This window comes from Pristiophorus japonicus, chromosome 2 (assembly GCF_044704955.1).
Source record: "Pristiophorus japonicus isolate sPriJap1 chromosome 2, sPriJap1.hap1, whole genome shotgun sequence".
NCBI lineage: Eukaryota > Metazoa > Chordata > Chondrichthyes > Pristiophoridae > Pristiophorus > Pristiophorus japonicus.
Window position 1 is genome coordinate 309,868,897 of NC_091978.1, and position 18,913 is coordinate 309,887,809.

General features: G+C 45.5%; 1 protein-coding gene across 4 annotated transcripts in view; it reads right to left on the reverse strand.

Moving 5' to 3' along the window:
- The window catches only part of pdgfc (platelet derived growth factor c), a 392,811-nt gene that overhangs the window by 263,576 nt on the left and 110,322 nt on the right, over nt 1-18,913 (reverse strand). For all 4 annotated transcript variants that reach the window (XM_070871706.1, XM_070871696.1, XM_070871726.1 and 1 more), the window contains one exon: nt 10,489-10,684. In XM_070871706.1, coding sequence (XP_070727807.1) covers nt 10,489-10,684 — 196 coding nt within the window. The remainder of the gene's footprint in view (nt 1-10,488; nt 10,685-18,913) is intronic.

The window sequence follows — 18,913 nt, forward strand, 5'->3', positions numbered from 1 at the left end:
CAATCAACTCGTGAGTGAAAAGCCCCAGACCATCTTAATTTGTAAAGAGACTGATACTTTGATCTTGAAGAGGGATGTTGTTATGTATTGATGCTTGGGGTCACTTGACACCAGGGGGCGCCACTGTCAGAGGTCATCGGGCTATACGCGCATATGCACGGGCCCTGGTATATAAGAGCGAGTACCATGTCATGTGCGCATTTTGGGCGCGAATAAAGTTGAACCAGGTTTGCAACTGAGTGAGTTTACAGTAACAAGTCTTTCGAGTCATTATATGCATTACACCCCTCATCTCCGGAATCAACCTAGTGAACCTTCTCTGAACTGACTCCAAAGCAAGTATATCCTTTTGTAAATATGGAAAACAAAATTGCATGCAGTATTCCAGGTGTGGCCTCACAAATACCCTGTATAGCTGTAGCAAGACTTCCCTGCTTTTATACTCCATCCCCTTTGCAATAAAGGCCAAGATTCCATTGGCCTTCCTGATCACTTGCTCTACCTGCATATTTTCCTTTTGTGTTTCATGCACAAGTGCCCCCAGGTCCTGCTGTACTGCAGCCCTTTGCAATCTTTCTCCATTTAAATAATAACTTGCTCTTTGATTTTTTTTCTGCCAAAGTGCATGACCTCACACTTTCCGACATTATACTCCATCTGCCAAATTTTTGCCCATGTCCTTTTGCAGATTTTTTGGGTCCTCCCCACACATTGCTTTTCCTCCCATCTTTGTATTGTCAGAAAACTTGGCTATGTTACACAAGTCCCTTCTTCTATATCGTTAATATAGATTGTAAATAGTTGGGATCCCAGCACTGATCCCTGTGGCACCCCACTAATTACTGGTTGCCAACCAGAGAATGAACCAATTTTCCCGACTCTCTGTTTTCTGTTAGTTAGTCAATCCTCTATCCATACTAATATATTACCTCCAACCCCGTGAATTTTTATCTTGTGCAGTAACCTTTTATGTGGCACCTTGTCAAATGCTACGTTTCTCTCTATCGAATCTGTCTAGATCCCTCATGATTTTGAACACCTCTATCAAATGTCCTCTCAATCTCCTCTGTTCAAATGAGAATTAACCCCCCTTCTCCAGCCTATCCACATAATTGAAATCCCTCATCTCTGGAACCATTTTTGTAAATCTTTTCTGCACTCTTTCTAAAGCCTTCACATCCTTCCTAAAATGCGCTGCCCAGAACTGGATTCAATACTCTAGTTCAGGCAGAACCAGTGTTTTATAAAGGTTCATCATAACCTCCTTGCTTTTGTGCTCTATGGGCCCAAAATTGATGGCCGCCCATTTCTCGCAGCCACTGGGCAGGAGGTCCATTTTTGGCACTCGCTGCCGCCGGGTCTTGTCGGGAGCCAGTTTGGTCGCCGTTGTGTGTGTGGCAACGGGAGCGGCACCTGCGAGGGGAAAGGAGAGAGAGGAGACAGGAAACAGAAGAAAAAGAGAGACAGAGAAGAGAGGAACGAGAAGAGGGAGGAGAGAGAGAGAGAGGATACAGAGAAGAGAGGAGAGAGTGAAGAGAGGAGAGGAATGAAGAGAGGGAGGAGAGAGAGAGGATACAGAGAAGAGGAGCGAGAGAGAAAGAGAGAGAAAGAAAGAGAGAGAGAGAGAGAGAGAGAGAGAGAGAGAGAGAGGAGAGAGTTGGAGGTTAGAGAGCAGAGGTGGCATTGGAGAAGGGCCAGTCTGAGCTGCAGAGAGTGCAATGTGACAAATTTATACTCAGACTCTTGAGCAGCCATTCTGCTCATCAGAGAGAATGACTGGGCAGAAAATATCAATGCAGACTGGCAGAACATGGCCCAGTGCTCCGTGGTTCAATGAGCAGGAGTTGGAAGAGCTAGTGACAGAGGTGGAGCGCAGGTACAGCGAACTCACCCGGATGGGCATGGCAAGCCTTCACTCGCCCAATACCGACGTCTTTGAATGGACACAGGTCAGATGGTCAGTGCAATGGGCAACGTGGAGCGGGATGAGGATCAAGGCCGCAAACGGTGGAACGAGTTGGTGGCGGCAACTAAAGTGAAACAGATTTATTCGCCCCCTCCTGTCCAAGGCCAAAAAAGTTGTGCTCGCAATGTGTGTTTGTGTGGGAGTGTGTGGGGAGGGCATGAGCAAAGGGGGTAAAGGCTGCAAAGTTTCTTTGTGCAGAGAAAACAAGCAGCCAAACAGGCAACCCTGAGGGTGACCAGAGGGGGCCCACAAGATGTGGTCGAATTGACCAGGCTGGAGGAGCGTGCGTTGGTGGGACATCGCCGCATTCCAACCACAAAAGTTTCTGCAGATCCGGTGCTACAGCAGGGTAAGGCTACACTCATCGCTGGTGTTAGCAACAGTCATGGCATGAAAGTACATGCAATGTGAAGGCACTCGTGGTTGAACGCAAACTTTGTCACCCATTATTGGTGTGGACATGTAGAGATGGAATTCCTTGCTGGCATAATATGAGATGCAACAGCTCATATGTCACTTTCACCGCCCCCCCCCCCCCACAAACAGACTGAAATTTTGTCCTCTACTTGCAGATGCTGACTCGGACACCACGGATCTGGAGAGACCATTGACCTCTGGCCTTCACAGATGCCGTCATACCCCAGCATCTCCCACCCCGACGTTCACCACATCAGAGGACATCAGATCCTTCCTGCACCCCCAGCCCACATCACCCATGTCCACCACTCCCACCTCCACCACCCAGGGCCAGGAAGAAGAGAGAGAGGAGGGAGAAGGGCCCATATTTGTGCCGCTTCACCTGGAGGATCCGGAAGCGCCTGACATGAGCCCCCAGCCAAGTCAGCCAAGTGTCCGCAGAACCTCAGCGTCGGGCTCAGATTTCCTGGGGATTCCAACAGACTCCACTCAAGCAAGCACAGAGTCCGTGGTGCAAAGGGAAGCAAGGCCCCACCACCCAGCAGCAATGATCAACTACCTGCGGATGCAGCACGGCTCGCGCTAATGAGCCAGATAGTACAGCTCTCAACCACCGGCATGGAGGTAGGTCGTGGGATACAGCAGACCATGGCTGGGATAGCTGCCAGCATCCCAGCAGCATGATCAAAGGATGGAGCGCCTCCTCACAGTGTTGGAGCGCACATCAGAAAGTGTCTAGGCCATAAGGCAGGAGATGGCTTCTGCATGCGTGGTGCAAGCCCCCGACCCCACACCCTCAAGGCACACAGATGCAGAGGAGCAGGAGATCCCAGCACCTGTGTCCCACGCCCTACGTTCACACACATCCCGCTGCCCTCCTGCACAATCTCCTGAACCAGAGGCAATGAGGGGCAGAGGAGGGCCACTCTGTCGTGTAAGCATGGGGAGGAAGAGGAAATCGGACATCACTGCAAGGTGGGGGGAGCGGGGAAGAGAGGTGGTGGTGTCGGGTAGAGGGGTGGGTGTTGCTTCCTGGTCTAAATGTATGTATATGTCATAATATAATGTAACGTTCGTCATTGTGCACTTGTAAATACACTCACATTATTGACCCTGTTTGTGCATGTGTCATTGTAACGTCATGTGTGGTGCGTTTCGCCAATCACACATCTGTCCCTCAGGTTATCTGCTTCATCAGGAACATCTTCCCATCCACAGCTGACTGCAGTGTATAATGGGTCCTGTCATCAGGCCATCGTGAGACGACAATGAATGCAGAAAGGCTGCCATTCAATTACTCTAGTTTACCAAGTTGCAGTGCAGACCTTAAGGCTTGAACTTGAACCCTCTTTTTGCGAGATCAAACATGGAGGAATGCCACCCCTGAGATGACACGGTCATCAGTTACATTGCAGTACATTGTGGGAGACAATTAATGAATCAGCTTGGATGCACAAAATGTGAGATGCTGAACACTTTTCAGTCACTCATAATAATTTTCCCTTCGCCATTGGTCTTCTCAATGAAGGACTTTCAACAAGGTGCAACAAAAAAGCTTCCATTATATTAGACACATTTCAGTCGGTTTTATCACATCCAATTTAAACATCACCATTAGCAAGAAAGTAATGCAACATTGACCTAACTTCTTTCCAGCAGTGCTACTGATATGGTGCAGAATCCGACTGGCTGCCGTGATGTGATGGCCACCAGCACTCCCTCCCAGCCGATGTGCCAGAGCTGCCTGATTCCACTGCTGCCTGCCTCCCTCCCTCCTTCCCTCTCACCCACCCACCTGATGTGCCAGAGCTGCCCGATTCCACTGCTGCCTGCCTCCCTCCCTCCTTCCCTCCCACCCACCCACCCGATGTGCCAGAGCTGCCCGATTCCACTGCTGCCTGCCTCCCTCCCTCCTTCCCTCTCACCCACCCACCCGATGTGCCAGAGCTGCCCGATTCCACTGCTGCCTGCCTCCCTCCCTCCCTCCCACCCACCCAGCTGATGTGCCAGAGCTGCCCGATTCCACTGCTGCCTGCCTCCCTCCCACCCACCCACCCGATGTGCTAGAGCTGCCCGCTTCCACTGCTGCCTGCCTCCCTCCCTCCCACCCACCCACCCGATGTGCCAGAGCTGCCCGATTCCACTGCTGCCTGCCTCCCTCCCTCCTTCCCTCCCACCCACCCACCCGATGTGCCAGAGCTGCCCGATTCCACTGCTGCCTGCCTCCCTCCCTCCTTCCCTCTCACCCACCCACCCGATGTGCCAGAGCTGCCCGATTCCACTGCTGCCTGCCTCCCTCCCTCCCTCCCACCCACCCACCCACCCGATGTGCCAAAGCTGCCCGATTCCACTGCTGCCTGCCTCCCTCCCTCCTTCCCTCCCACCCACCCACCCGATGTGCCAGAGCTGCCCAATTACAGTGCACTGCTGCCTCCCTCCCTCCCGATGTGCGATTGCTGGCCGACTGCCGCCCAGCTCGGACATGCTTTTCCAGAGCGGTCCTTCTGGCAGGCGGCAGGCCACGGAAAGTGACCAAAATGGCGATTAACAGACATCCGGCAAGGGCAGGGGGGTGGGGGTGTGGGCGCTTCCACACCACGATCCCGCCGGGCAGAACCTCAACAGCAGATGGACATTTCCAGAGGAATTGCCCAGAAACGGACATTTCCAGCAGAACCTCGATGGCTGCAGGCGGGACATCGATGAAAATCTGCCCCCAAGCCTCTATTTATGAAGCCCAGGATCCCATATGCTTTTTTAACCGCTTTCTCAACCTCCTGCCACCTTCAGTGATTTGCGCACATACAGCCCCAGGTCTCTCTGTTCCTGCACCCACTTTAGAATTGTACCAATTAATTTATATTGCCTCTCCTCGTTCTTCTTAACAAAATGTATCACTTCACACTTTTCTGCATTAAACTTAATCTGCCACGTGTCCACCCATTCCACCAGCCTAACTATGTCCTCTTGATGTCTATCCCTACTCCTCACTGTTCACTATACTTCCAAGTTTTGTCATCTGCAAATTTTGAAATAGTGCCCTGTACACCCAAGACCAAATCAATAATATATCAAGAAAAGCAGTGGTCCTAGTACCGCCCCATGGGGAACACCACTGCATACCTTCCTCCAGTCCGAAAACAACCATTCACCACTACATCCTGTTTCCTGTCACTTAGCCAACTTAGTATCCATGCCGCCACCGTCCCTTTTAATCCATGGGCTTCAACCTTGCTGTCAAGCCTAACATGTGGCACTTTATCAAATTCCTTTTGGAAGTCCATGTGCACTATATCAACCACATTGCCCTCATCAATCCTCTCTGTTACCGCATCAAAAAACTCCATCAAGTTAGTTAAACACGATTTGCCTTTAACAAATCTGTGCTAGCTTCCCTGAATTAATCCACACTTGTCCAGGTGACTGTTAATTTTGTCCCGGGTTATCGTTTCAAAAAGTTTCCCCACCACTGATGTTAAGCTGACTGGCCTGTAGTTGCTGGCTTTATCCTTACACGCTTTTTTGAACAAGGGTATAATATTTGCAATTCTCCAGTCCTCTGGCACCATCCCTGTATCTAAGGAGGATTGGAAGATTATGGCCAGTACCGCCGCAATTTCCACCTGCATCCCATCTGGTCCTGGTGACTTATCTACTTTAAATACAGCCAGCCTTTCTAGTACCTCTTCTTTATCAATTGTTATCCTAGCCAATATCACAACTACCTCCTCTTTCAATACGACTTTGGCAGCATATTCTTTCTTGTTAAGGACAGATGAAAATGACTCATTTAGTGCCTCAGCCATGCCTTCTGCCTCCAAGTACAGGTCTCCTTTATGGTCCCTAATCAGCCCCATCCCTCCTCTTACTATCCGTTTACTATTCATGTGACAATAGAAGACTTTTGGATTTCTTTTTATGTTATTCTCATACCCTCTTTGCCCCTCTTATTTAATTTTTCACTTCGCTCTGAACTTTTTGTATTCAGCCTGGTTCTTGCTTATATTCTCAACCTGACATCTGTCATACACCCGTTTTTCTGTTTTATCTTACTCTCTACCTCTTTAGTCACCCAGGGAGCTCTGACTTTGGTTACCCTACCTTTCCCCCTCGTGGGAATGTACCTCGACTGTACCTGAACCATCTCCTCTTTAAAGGCAGCCCATTGTTCGATTACAGTTTTCCTGGCAATCTTTGATTCCAATTTACCCGGGTCAGATCCGCTCTCAACCTACTGAAATTGGCCCTCCTCCAGTTAAGTATTTTGCCACTAGATTGCTCTTGTCCTTTGCTAACCTAAACCTTAGGACGCTATGATCTCTGTTCCCTAATGTTTTCCTACTGACACCTACTCCACCTGACCCACCTCATTCCCCAAAACCAGATCCAGCAATGCCTCCTTCCTCATTGGGCCTGAAACATACTGATCAAGAAAGTTCTCCTGAACACACTTCAGAAATTCTTCCCCCTCTCTGCCCTTTCATCATCATAGGCAGTCCCTCGAAATCAAGGAAGACTTGTTTCCGCTCTAAAAATGAGTTCTTAGGTGACTGAACAGTCCAATATGGGAATTACAGTCTCTGTCACAGGTGGGACAGACAGTTGTTGAAGGAAAGGGTGGGTGGGACTGGTTTGCCGCACGCTCCTTCCGCTGCCTGTGCCTGGTTTCTGCATGTTCTCGGCGATGAGACTCGAGGTGCTCAGCACCCTCCCGGATGCACTTCCTCCACTTAGGGTGGTCTTTGGCCACGGACTCCAAGGCGTCAGTGGGGAAGTTGCATTTTATCAAGGAGGCTTTGAGGGTGTCCTTGAAATGTTTCCTCTGCCCACCTGTGGCTCGCTTGCCATGTACGAGTTCCAAGTAGAGCGCTTGCTTTTAGAGTTTTGTGTCAGGCATACGAACAATGTGGCCCAGCCAGCCGAACTGGTTGAGTGTGGTCAGTGCTTCGATGCTGGGGATGTTGACTTGGCCGAGGATGCCAACGTTGGTGCACCTGTCCTCCTAGGGGATTTGCAGGATCTTGCGGAGACATCGTTGATGGTATTTCTCCAGCGATTTGAGGTGTCTACTGTATATGGTACACGTCTCTGAGCCATACAGGGGGGTGGGTATCACAACAGCCCTGTAGACCATGAGCTTGGTGGCAGATTTGAGGGCCTGATCTTCGAACACTCTTTACCTCAGGCGGCCGAAGGATGCACTGGTGCACTGGAGGCGGTGTTGAATCTTATCGACGATGTCTGCCCTTGTTGATAACAGGCTCCCGAGGTATGGAAAGTGGTCCACGTTGTCCAGAGCCACGCCGTGGATCTTGATGATTGGAGGGTAGTGCTATGTGGCGGGGTCAGGCTGGTGGAGGACCTTTGTCTTACGGATGTTTAGTGTAAGGCCCATGCTTTCGTACACCTCAGTGAAGATGTTGACTATGACTTGGAGTTCAGATTCTGAATGTTCTTAGACGCATGCGTCGTCCACGTACTGCAGTTCGACGACAGAGGTTGGGAACGGTCTTGGCTCTGGCCTGGAGGCGACGATGGTTGAACAGGTTCCCACTGGTTCTGTAGTTTAGTTCCACTCCAGCTTGTTGAATGTAAGGTGGAGCATTGCAGCGAGGAAGATTGAGAAGAGGGTTGACGAAATGACACAGCCCTGCTTGACCCCGGTCCGGATGTGGATTGGGTATGTATTGGATCCATTGGTCAGGATCATGGCTTGCAATGTCGTCGTGGAGCAGGCGGAGAATGGTGACAAACTTTTGGAGGCAGCTGAAATGGAGGAGGACACTCCATAGCCCGCGCGGTTGAGTGTCAAAGGCCTTTGTAAGGTCAAAGAAGGCCATGTACAAGGGTTGGTGCTGTTCCCTGCATTTATTTTTGCAGCTGTCGCGCTGTAAAAATCATGTCCGTTGCACCCCGTAGAGAATGAAATCCGCACTGTGACTCCGGGAGGAGCTCCTCAGCCACCGGGAGAAGACGGTTGAGGCGGATTCTAGCGACCACCTTTCCCAGTGGCTGATAACAGGGAGATTCCTCTGTTGTCAGACTTGTCCCCTTTTTTAAAGGTGGTCACAATTACAGCATCTCTGAGATCTCCCGGCATGCTCTCCTCCTTCCAGATGAGAGAGATCAGGTCATGCATTTGTGCCAATTGTGCTCTCCGCCTTACTTTAGTGCCTCAGCAGGGATTCCATCTGCTCCCGTAGCCTTGTTGTTCTTAAGCTGGTGGATGGCCTCTTCTACCTCGTGCAGGGCTGGGGTTTTGCTGAGATGGTGGCGGCTAGCATGCTGCGGGATGAAATCGAGGACATTCGAGTCAAAGGCAGCGTCTCACTTGAGGAGATCTTCGAAGTGCTCCTTCCAGCGGGTCCTGACTGCCTCGGTGTCCTTGATGAGTGTCTCCCCGTTCTTGGCCAGCAGTGGGGTGGGGCCTTGGGTGTTTGGGCCGTAGGTGGCCTTGAGTGCGATGAAGAATCCTCGCACATCATGGCTGTCGGCCAGCTGCTGAATCTCCTGTGTTTTCTCCACCCACCATCTGTTCTTTAGGTCATGGGTTTTTAAGCCGTCTGTAATGCTGGTCTGCTGCTCCTGAGTTGGGTCGTTGTTTTAGGCTCAGAAACGCCCTGTGCTTGCGATTTGTTAGCTCGTGGATCTCCTAGTAATTCTCATCAAACCAGTCCTGGTGTTTCCTGGTTGAGTGACCGAGTGTCTCTTCGCAGGCATTGGTTATGCAGGCTTGGAGGGCAGACCAAACGCTGTGGGCATTCTGCATCTCGTGGTCATCAAGAGACACCATGTTAGCAGTGAGTCGCTGACTGTATCGGGCTCTCTTAGCTGGGTCTTTGAGTGTCCCGGCATTGACTTTTTTGTGGCAGTGCTTCTGCTGCCATCGCCGCTTTGGGGCTATGTTGATGTTAATGATGAAACGGATTAGGCGGTGGTCCATCCAGCAGTTGTCAGCTCCTGTCATGGCGTGGGTGATGCGCATATCCTTGCGATCCCTGGCTCGGATGATGACATAGTCATCTGCCCTTTAAACTATTACTATCCCAGTCTATGTTCGAATAATTGACTTCCCCCCTTATCACTACACTGTTGTTCTTGCACCACTCTAATTTCCCTGCAAATTTGCTCCTCCATATCCTTCCCAATAGTTGGTGGCCTATAGAATACACCGAGGAGTGTAATGACACCTCTATTATTTCTTAACTCTAACCAAATAGATTCTGTTCTTGACCCCCCAGGACATTCTCTCTCTCCAGCACTGTAACATTCTCCTTAATCAAGACTATCACATCACCTCCTTTCTTTCCTTCCCTATCTTTCCGAAATATCTACTGAATGTGGACTGGGAGTCAGTCAATGCCAGCAGAGAAAAGCTTCCCTGATTGCATTTTCTTAAGTCAGTGAGCATAGGAGTGATGGCAATAAGGAAATAATTTTGATTCTCTAAACTGAATAATTTGTTTAATCACAAAGATTCCCTAATTAATCATTTGAAAAAGCAACAAGTTTTAAATACAATACTAAGATTTGGGAAGCCACAGTTAAAGAGCTTCAGAGAAATATTGGGAAGATGCGCTGCAAGCGTCAGATCACTTTCACTTTAGCCTCAGATATTAGGTATAAACCTTGGGAGGTGCCAATTGTCTATTTAGTAACATCTGAAGTGCAATACATAAAAGGTACAAATGCTCTAATTGTTGTGCTCTCTGAAAAAGTATATGTTTACTTATGACTATTGAGCACTATGTGCATTTTTATCTTAGAAATAGTGATTAATATTTAGTTTGCAGTTTTCGGTTTGACTGTTTTCCTTAAATCAAATCTTGTAATTACTTTAAAGAAAGTCGACTGGAATGGATTGGGCTTTTGGTTTTGATTCCATTAACCAGTGATTCCCTTAAACGGACTTCACTGTATCAGTATTACCAGTAATGTGATTATTTTTAGAAACTGCCCAGAATTTCTGCAGGATCACATACATATGTATGTGTCTGTATATTAAATGAAGTTGCAGTTCTGAGTTCACCTCCTATTTTAAGAGCAACCTTTTTCTTTATTAACAGCCAGTTTTTTCTACCCTTATCTGAAAAGGAGGCACTCACTTGCACAGTCCATTTTCTGGTTCCTCAAGTCCGAATCTTTCATCGAAAGTCAACTGTATTTGCATATTCTCATCGGCTGCTATTAATCTCCACACCAGCACCACATCCCGAGGGTAACTCTGAGGAAATCGTGGACTCTGCACAAATCCATCCTCTGATATTGTGATCATTTTTTCATGCTGATGATCGTGTACTCCTAATTTAATTAAAAAAAAGCCAATGTAATTGTTTGTGTAAAACACCAAGGAATTTAAATCTCAGCCATGACCAATTGCATTTATGTACTTCACTTTGTCTAACTGTGCAGGTATGAACTGCAGGCTGATATAATGAACACAAATCTCATAACAATCACCCAATAAAGGATAATGAAACAAGAGAACCAATATCCTAATGAAATATTTGAAATCTGGAACGTATTTAACCATTCTCTATACCATATCATTTTTACCAGGTATCTGCTGAAAGTTCCTTCAAGATGATTGACACGGGGCTGTTCTTTCATCACATACTTGGCTACAGGTAACAAAACTTTGAAAAATAAGTAACACATGCTGTTTGGATTTTCAGAGTTTGCCATCACTCAGACCCAGACATTATAGATGCTTTAAATAGCAAAAGCCATTTGTTCTCCTTCCTGCTGTTTTGAAGATTGATTGACAACATATAAAGTATGTTGTGATTTTTTTTAAAGTCCACTTGCCTTTGATTCGTCATTCCCTATTTTGTTTGTGAGACGGATAAAAAGGAGTATCAATATGGATATTAGATTTGAAGTCACTGATCTAATGTCTTCATTTAGTTTGCTAACAAGAAAACACTGAAATGTGTATCATTTAAGGTCAAATGTGTTTAAATAAAGAATTTCTTAAAGGGACATTGTTATTCCTGCAAAGTTGCATGGAACGCTTTGAAGCTCTTTTTCGGCACAGTGGTAATTTTTACACTGCAATCACATGATTTACATCAGAAAACCTAAGTGCATCGCAAAATCATCAAGTTGCTAATGTTAGATGTTCGGATACAATGCTGACTTTTTCTATCCCCAAAAGCACAGTTTTCAAACCAAACTGATGCTACATCACCAAATCAATATTTAATTTTCTCTGCAGAGTACTACAGAGAGAAAAAGTATTGCAATTATATAATAATCAACGGTAATTTATTCAAGTCCCATGAGCAACCATTTCACATATTGCTCCCACCAGGACTAGACACATGGTACAAGAACCCATTCTACATGTCTCAAAACTCAAGTCTCAAGCAGATAAGACATAATTTAGATGGACCATGAGTCTGCACATAACCACCTGCACCGCAGGTTGTAGAACATTGCCGTGTTGAGCCTAGGTCTAAGCTTTGTCACAATTTGCCATTTATGTTTGGGTGGTTGAGAAGGAACTAGAACAAATACAATCTGGGATTAACAAAGGCAAAATGTATTTCAACTGTACCAGAAGAATAGATGTTCCTCCCGTTTTTCTTTTTGTCAAACCAACCTGCTCCAGTGACACTAGCCACATTCCCTTACTTCAGTGCAATAAGAACAAGGTGTTGCCAAGCAAAGCAGTCAAAGGGACAGAAGCATCATGATTTGGGAGCAAAAAAAAAAGCCTTAAGAAATTATACTGGAATACCAGCAGAATTCCCTTAGCCTAACACTTTACATTTTAATGTCTTCATACAAAGGACAACAGCTCCAGACAACACCCTTGAAATCCTGAGAGGGCTCTCCTCGTTCCCAACCGCAACTTCTGCAGGAGATTGCCTGAACCGTCAGAGAAGTCATGGCGGGAGATCGGGACAGCCCTTATGGAATTTCATGGCCAAAAACTTTATCTGGGACACAGTTTCACACACAAGAGAAGGAATGGGTAGAGTTTCACCACTGGTATTCTGGAATGGGGGTGTCAATGAGCAACCGGAGTTGCTCTTATGTTCTGGGTGCAAATGTGGTGTTCTGACTCAAACGCTCTTGTTTTGCTGCTCCAGTCATAATTATGTGGAGCCACATTTCTGCAACGTTGTGGAGATGGACTGTGACATGCAATATGGCGTTCTCTTCAACCACACTCCTCCGTATGGCTTTGCACCGTGGTGAGGTGAGAGCTAAGAGATGAGCTCAGTTGAATTATAATAAGCCATGTCTGGTGACATACACAATCCTCATGAACCCTTTTCACTGAAGATTTGTGAATTTTCATTATCTTCATAGGGAATTCACTGACCTTTTTTTGGTAGGAAAGGGTTAAAACAAAAAAAATTCACAAGGACCCATGATGGCTCCTCTCATTTAACCACAGAGTAGCTGAGCAATAGATATCAGAAAGGTCATAGGTGTGTGCAGAATTAAGTAATTCCAGCTGGGGGTGGCAGTAAAATTGTTGCAACTTAGTTATGGAGGGGGAAAATTTGGCCACTGTTCCTGATCCTGCTGGCTAGTGTTGCAACTATTGTTGGAGATGTCAGTCGATGTTGTGAGATAGTAGGATCAGGATCACTGTGATGACTCTAGATAAATAGTCTGTCAAGGTACACTGTTAAGGCACACACAAGAATAATGGCAAAGTAGAAAGGGTAGCAGAGGGGAACTAGCACCCAAGGAATGTTATCTCAGCAAGGAATCAAGAAAAGAATAGAGGAGAAAACTAACAAGAAAAACAAATACAAAAATATTAAAAAGTAACATAACACCAGTAAACATGGTGTTTCCGTCTATAACATTTGTGGTAGATTTTTAATTGGGTAAAATAAATGAATTATTTGCAGTGGAATAGCATTCATTGCAACATACGTGTTTTAAAAGACACATGGGACAGATGCACACAGCTGTGTGGTATAACTAGGCAACTTGTGGATTAAAGTGATTTACATTTATTTCTAAGCTGCTATTCAGGTGTCAAGCTCAGTTCGTTGTGAGCACAATGATATCTTCGATTCTTGAAATAAAATCCACATTTCACGTAATTGAGACAGGGGAGTTTTCACTGAAAAATGGGGAGATAGGCTGACGGATAGGCAACCAGTGGTCACCTGATTGGTCTTTTAAGCCGTCCCTTTGGTACCAGATGTGGAGTGGTGTTTCTAGTGATCCTTGAAGGGGCCATTGGAAGCTGTTCTGGAAAGAGTATTACTAAAAACAGATCCTCTGCTTATGTAGCTCATTGCTGTTTGTGGGAGCTTGCTGTGTGCAAATTGGCTGCCATGGTACTCTACATTGCAACAGTGACTGCACTTCAAAAGTACTTTATTAACTGTCCTGAGTTCAGGAAAAACACTATATAAATGCAACTCTTTTCCTTTACCTTTGTAGAACTCTGCAGAAGAGCAGTCAAATTCCATGTCCCCCTCCCACATCCCAATCAGCAAGCTCTGGCAGTTTGCCAATGTTCTGCAGGTGAAATTTGACCCGGAGGTGTCTCAGGCCTCCCCACAGGTGCCATTGGGCAGGTGAGGTGGACGCACCAAAGTTGAAAATCGGGCTTTGCAAGTACTTACCTCACATACTTCATGGCCTCCTACACTTCACAATTAATATTCTGAGGTTTATCCAATAGAAATTTGTTATTCAAAGCTCGTCATTCTGGCAGGTGCAATGTTTTCACGTGACTTATTCAATATAAAAATATTCCACCAACATGAAGTAGGTCTTATCCTGGATATTAAAGTGCATGAAAATGTTGAGATCAAAAAGAAACCATACAGCTCTGATATTAAAATCTGCAATAAAATATAATTTTAAAAGGAACATCTATAAATATTCAATTTGTGGCATTTTGCTCCTTAAATTACGACTAGCTTTTTCTTATTGAGATAATATAATCAACCAAAACTAAAAATTATAGTGGTTTAGGCAATAGCCACTTGTAATGTGCATATTTCTGGTGTCAGCTGACTGAGCCCATAGGCTAGAGGTTACGTATGGTGGCACTGCTAAAGTTGGCACATAGTGCAATGCAAAGTGAATTCCAGTGAGAGCCAGTATTATTAATAAAGGCAACAGTACAGTTGATCAAAAGCAAAGCTTCTGTTCAGCCCTTGTGGCCATATTGCTGTCAACACCAATATAAAACTGAACCCCAAATGCAGAGAAAATCTTTTAGGTTCCAAAGTCCATGTTTGTTTCAAATGAAAAATTGGGAGAAAAACCAAAAGGCTATCATGAATTCCTTAGTGTTGAGACCAGAGTTCCATATACACGCAAATCTTTACAGCCATTTCATTGGACAAATTCCAACTCTTAGCCTTCTCCTTGCCCTGACTGGCCAATACCTCTTGCCTTGCACAAATCAAAAGATCCCTATGTTTACTGTTACCAGGGAGATGAAAATTCTACTTCGGCAAAGATTGTTGAATACTCTCCAAGTCTAAAAATACATGACAGAAAATATTTGCTTCGTTGCTGCAAGTTATATCAACAAGGCATGTTAAATTTCTGTCACACACCTATCAATAAATAAAAAAAACAAGGTTATTTTGTGAAAACAGTTATCTGATCATCCCCTTTCCTTACCCTCCTTAATATGAGTAAAAGCAGTTTTGAACAATATAACATTTTCGACTTTAACCAAATGACAGTATTAAGCATGTCCAGAACATAACACTGGGCTACTGTGATAATGGAGCTATGTAAACAAATGTGTAAAAGTGGTTTAATAATTCACTCCATTTAAACTGACTCCTCCAATCACATTATCTCACTAAAATTCCCACTGTGTGGGATGAACTAGATAGTGAATTGTTTTCAGACAGATGGCTACATGTAGAAATATACACATTTAATATGCATTGCTGAATTTCCTTAAATTCGATAAGAATTAGTCAAACATTTTTACATTGACAATCATTAAATCCCTTGTCATTTTTTAGACATCATTGCTTGTTGCTTATTTTCTATACAGGTTATTCTAACAACCACTTGTATTTATATAGCACCTTTAACGTAGTAAAACGTCCCAAGGCGCTTCACAGCAGTGTTATAAGACAAAACAAATAAATTTGTCACTGAGCCACAGAAGAAGAAATTACGACAGTTGACAAAAAGAGATAGGTTTTAAGGAGCTTCTTAAAGAGGGAAAGAGAGGTAGAGAAGCGAAGAGGTTTAGGAAGGGAGTTCCAAAGCTTAGGGCCCAAGCAGCTGAAGGCATGGCCAGCAATAGTTGAGCAGGGATGCTCCAGAGGGCAGAATTTGAGGAGTGCAGACATCTCAGGGGGTTGTGAGGCTGAAGGAGATTACAGAGATGGGAATGGTGAGGCCATGGAGGAATTTGTAAACAAGGATGATCATTTTGAAATCGAGGCATTGCTTAACTGGGAGACAATGTAGGTCAGCGAGTATTGGGGTGATGGTGAGCGGGAATGGTGCGAGTTAGGACATGGGCTTCCGCGTTTTGGATGGCCTCAAGTTTATGTAGGATAGAATTTGGGAGACTCGCCGGGTGTGCATTGGAATAGTTAAGTCTAGAGGTAACAAAGGCATGGATGAGGGTTTCAGCAGCAGATGAGCTGAGGCAGGGGCGGAGACAGGCAATGTTACGGAGGTTGAAATAGACGGTTTTAGATATGCCGTTGCTATGTGGCCGGAAGTTCATTTCAGGGTCAAATACGACACTAATAGTGTATTATCTAAGGTTGTATTTTTTCAGAATGCTGTCAAATAATTGGCACATTATCTAGCCAATGACACTTTGCATCCTCCCTTTCCCGCCGAACTGAGAACAGTGGCAGATTGAACATGTGCCTTCCTATTCTGTGGAGATCAGCATTAGTGCTCCAACACTGAGTGCCATCCAGGGGAAATTGACTGATTAGATTCGACAAACATACAAGGATTGATACACCTGGAAAGAAGATGCTTTGTAGTACCTCCTTAAAAATAGGATGCCGCTTCTCCAAATATCAGTTTACACCTCTCATCTTCTGTATCAACACTATGTAATGTTTTAAGTCTGGTTTCCCAGAACAGTGATGAATATGTGCCCAGTAATTTTATATTATTGACACATTCCCACTCGGAGCAGAATTAGGACAGCTAGTAAAGGAATTCTGTAATTAGGCCTGCTGTTAAACAGGAAGGAAAACTAAAGTGCAGTGTAAAATTTTATTTTAATCAATTTTAGTTGTAATACATCCCAATGTATTTTTTAAACTCAATATCCATCTGGACATTTTGGAGTCTAAATTTAACATCGTTTTGCCTAAAAAGGGCACAAGAATAACAATTTTAGTACTGGAGAGGTCCATCTGTACGAGACTTCAGGCAACTGCTACTAAAGGAATTGAAATGAGGCTCAATTCAGACCCAAACTCCAAAGCTGTTTGCCCTAGTCAGAGCTCGTAAACCAATTGGAATTTCTGGGCCTCAAGCAGCCTAACCAGCAATCCTTAAAGGTACTGCTGGAAGCCACTCAAAAAAACCCACAAAACTTCAAAAATGTTGTTTCTTATGCAGTTATAAAGCGGGCCCGATCGCCCTCTCTCACAACCCGAACACTCTGACTCATGAGCTGATCACATGACCTGATCACCATCCCTCCCAACACCCCAGACCTGTGAGGGAACAACACCAGCAACAGCGAAGATAAAAGGAGCAGCGAGCAGCCAGCCACTGCAGGGAGCAGCGCGAGCAGGTAAGACAGGGTGACAAAGGACAACAGGGCGAATACATTCGATGTCACAGGAAAGCAGCGAAGTGATTGGTTGGTGAGTTTTTCTCTCTATTTTCTTGCTTTAAATTAAGGGCTTTAGATTAAAGGCCGGGATTAATAACTAAAAACAAAATCTAATTAACTCAATACATTAGAGATGGCAGGACAGGGGATGTGTTTCTGCTGTTGCATGTGGGAGCTGGTTGACCCCATTGAGGTCCACGGTGACCATATCTGCAGCAAGTGTCTGCAGCTCGAGGAACTTCGGCTCCGTGTTGATAAGCTGGAGTCCGAGCTGCAGACACTACGACACATCAGGGAGGGGCAGAGTTACCTGGATGCCACGATCCAGGAGCAAGTCACACCAATTAAAGTCATTAATTCAAATTTGATCCATGGTCAGGAGGAAGATATGGGGACCCAGGATGGAGTGATGGAGGAGCCTCAGCCTTTGCTTTTGTCGAACAGATTCGAGGCTCTTACTCTCTGTGTGGACAAGAGCTGGGACTGCAGGGAGGATGATCAAACTGACCACAGCACCGTGGTACAGGAGGCCATTCAAGTGCGGGAGTAAAAAGAAACTTTGTAATGGTAGGGGACAGTATCGTTAGGGGGATAGATAAGGTTCTCTGCAGCCGCGAGCGTGAGTCCCGAAGGCTGTGTTCCCTGCCTGGTGCCAGGGTTAAGAACATCTCTGTAAAGTCCTTACTCTACAGCATGAAACCACATTCTGGGGACAAGGTCACTCTGTGACCTTAACTCTTTATTCACAGGACTCCAAAGATGATGACCCTGCGTGGGACCACCCTTTTTATACCTGTGTGATCAGGTAAGGAGTGTCTCCCACAAGTTCACTCTTTGTGGTCAATGTGTGCATCTAGGTTGAGTGTATACAGTAATACAGTGGTGTTACATTGTGGTTACATACATGACAATCTCCTCAGGGCTGGAGAGGAACTTGGAGTGGGAGGGGGAAGATCCAGTTGTTGTGGTCCATGTGGGTACCAATGGCATAGATAGGACAAAGAAAGAGGTTATGCTGAGGGAGTATGAGTAGCTAGGGGCCAAATTAAAAAGCAGAACAACAAAGATAATAATCTCTGGATTACAATCTGAGCCACGAGCAAATTTGCATAGGGTAAATAAGATCAGGAGTTAAACACGTGGCTCAAAGACTAGTGTGGGAGAAATGGGTTTTGGTTCGTGGGACACTGGCACCAGTACTGGGGTAAGAGGGAGCTGGTCTGTGGGGACGGGCTCCACTTAGACCGTGCTGGGATGAGGCTCCTGGCGAATCAAATAACTAGAGCTGTAGAGAGGGCTTTAAATAAATTAGTGGCCGGAAGGATTCAGGTGAGCAAAAATGTAAAAAGCAAAGAATAAGGAGAAGGCAATAAAGCAGAGTAGCACTGGGGGAAATGAAAACCAGAGTATGACAGGAAGGGACAGAATGTATAAACATAAGAATGTATCAGAAAGTGGGGTCAAAGCTGGAAAAAAAATGGTTAAAAAAAACAAATTTAAAAGCTCTTTATCTGAATGCACACAGCATTCATAACAAAATAGATGAGTTGATGGCACAAATAGATACAAATGGATATGATCTGATAGCCATTACGTGGTTGCAAGTGACGAGGACCGAGAACTAAATATTCGGGGGTGTATTTAATAATTCGGAAGGACAGACGGAAAGGAAAAGGAGGTGGGTAGCCCTGTTAATAAAGAATGAGATCAGTGTGTTAGTGAGAAATGTTATTGGCTCAGAAGCTCAAGATGTT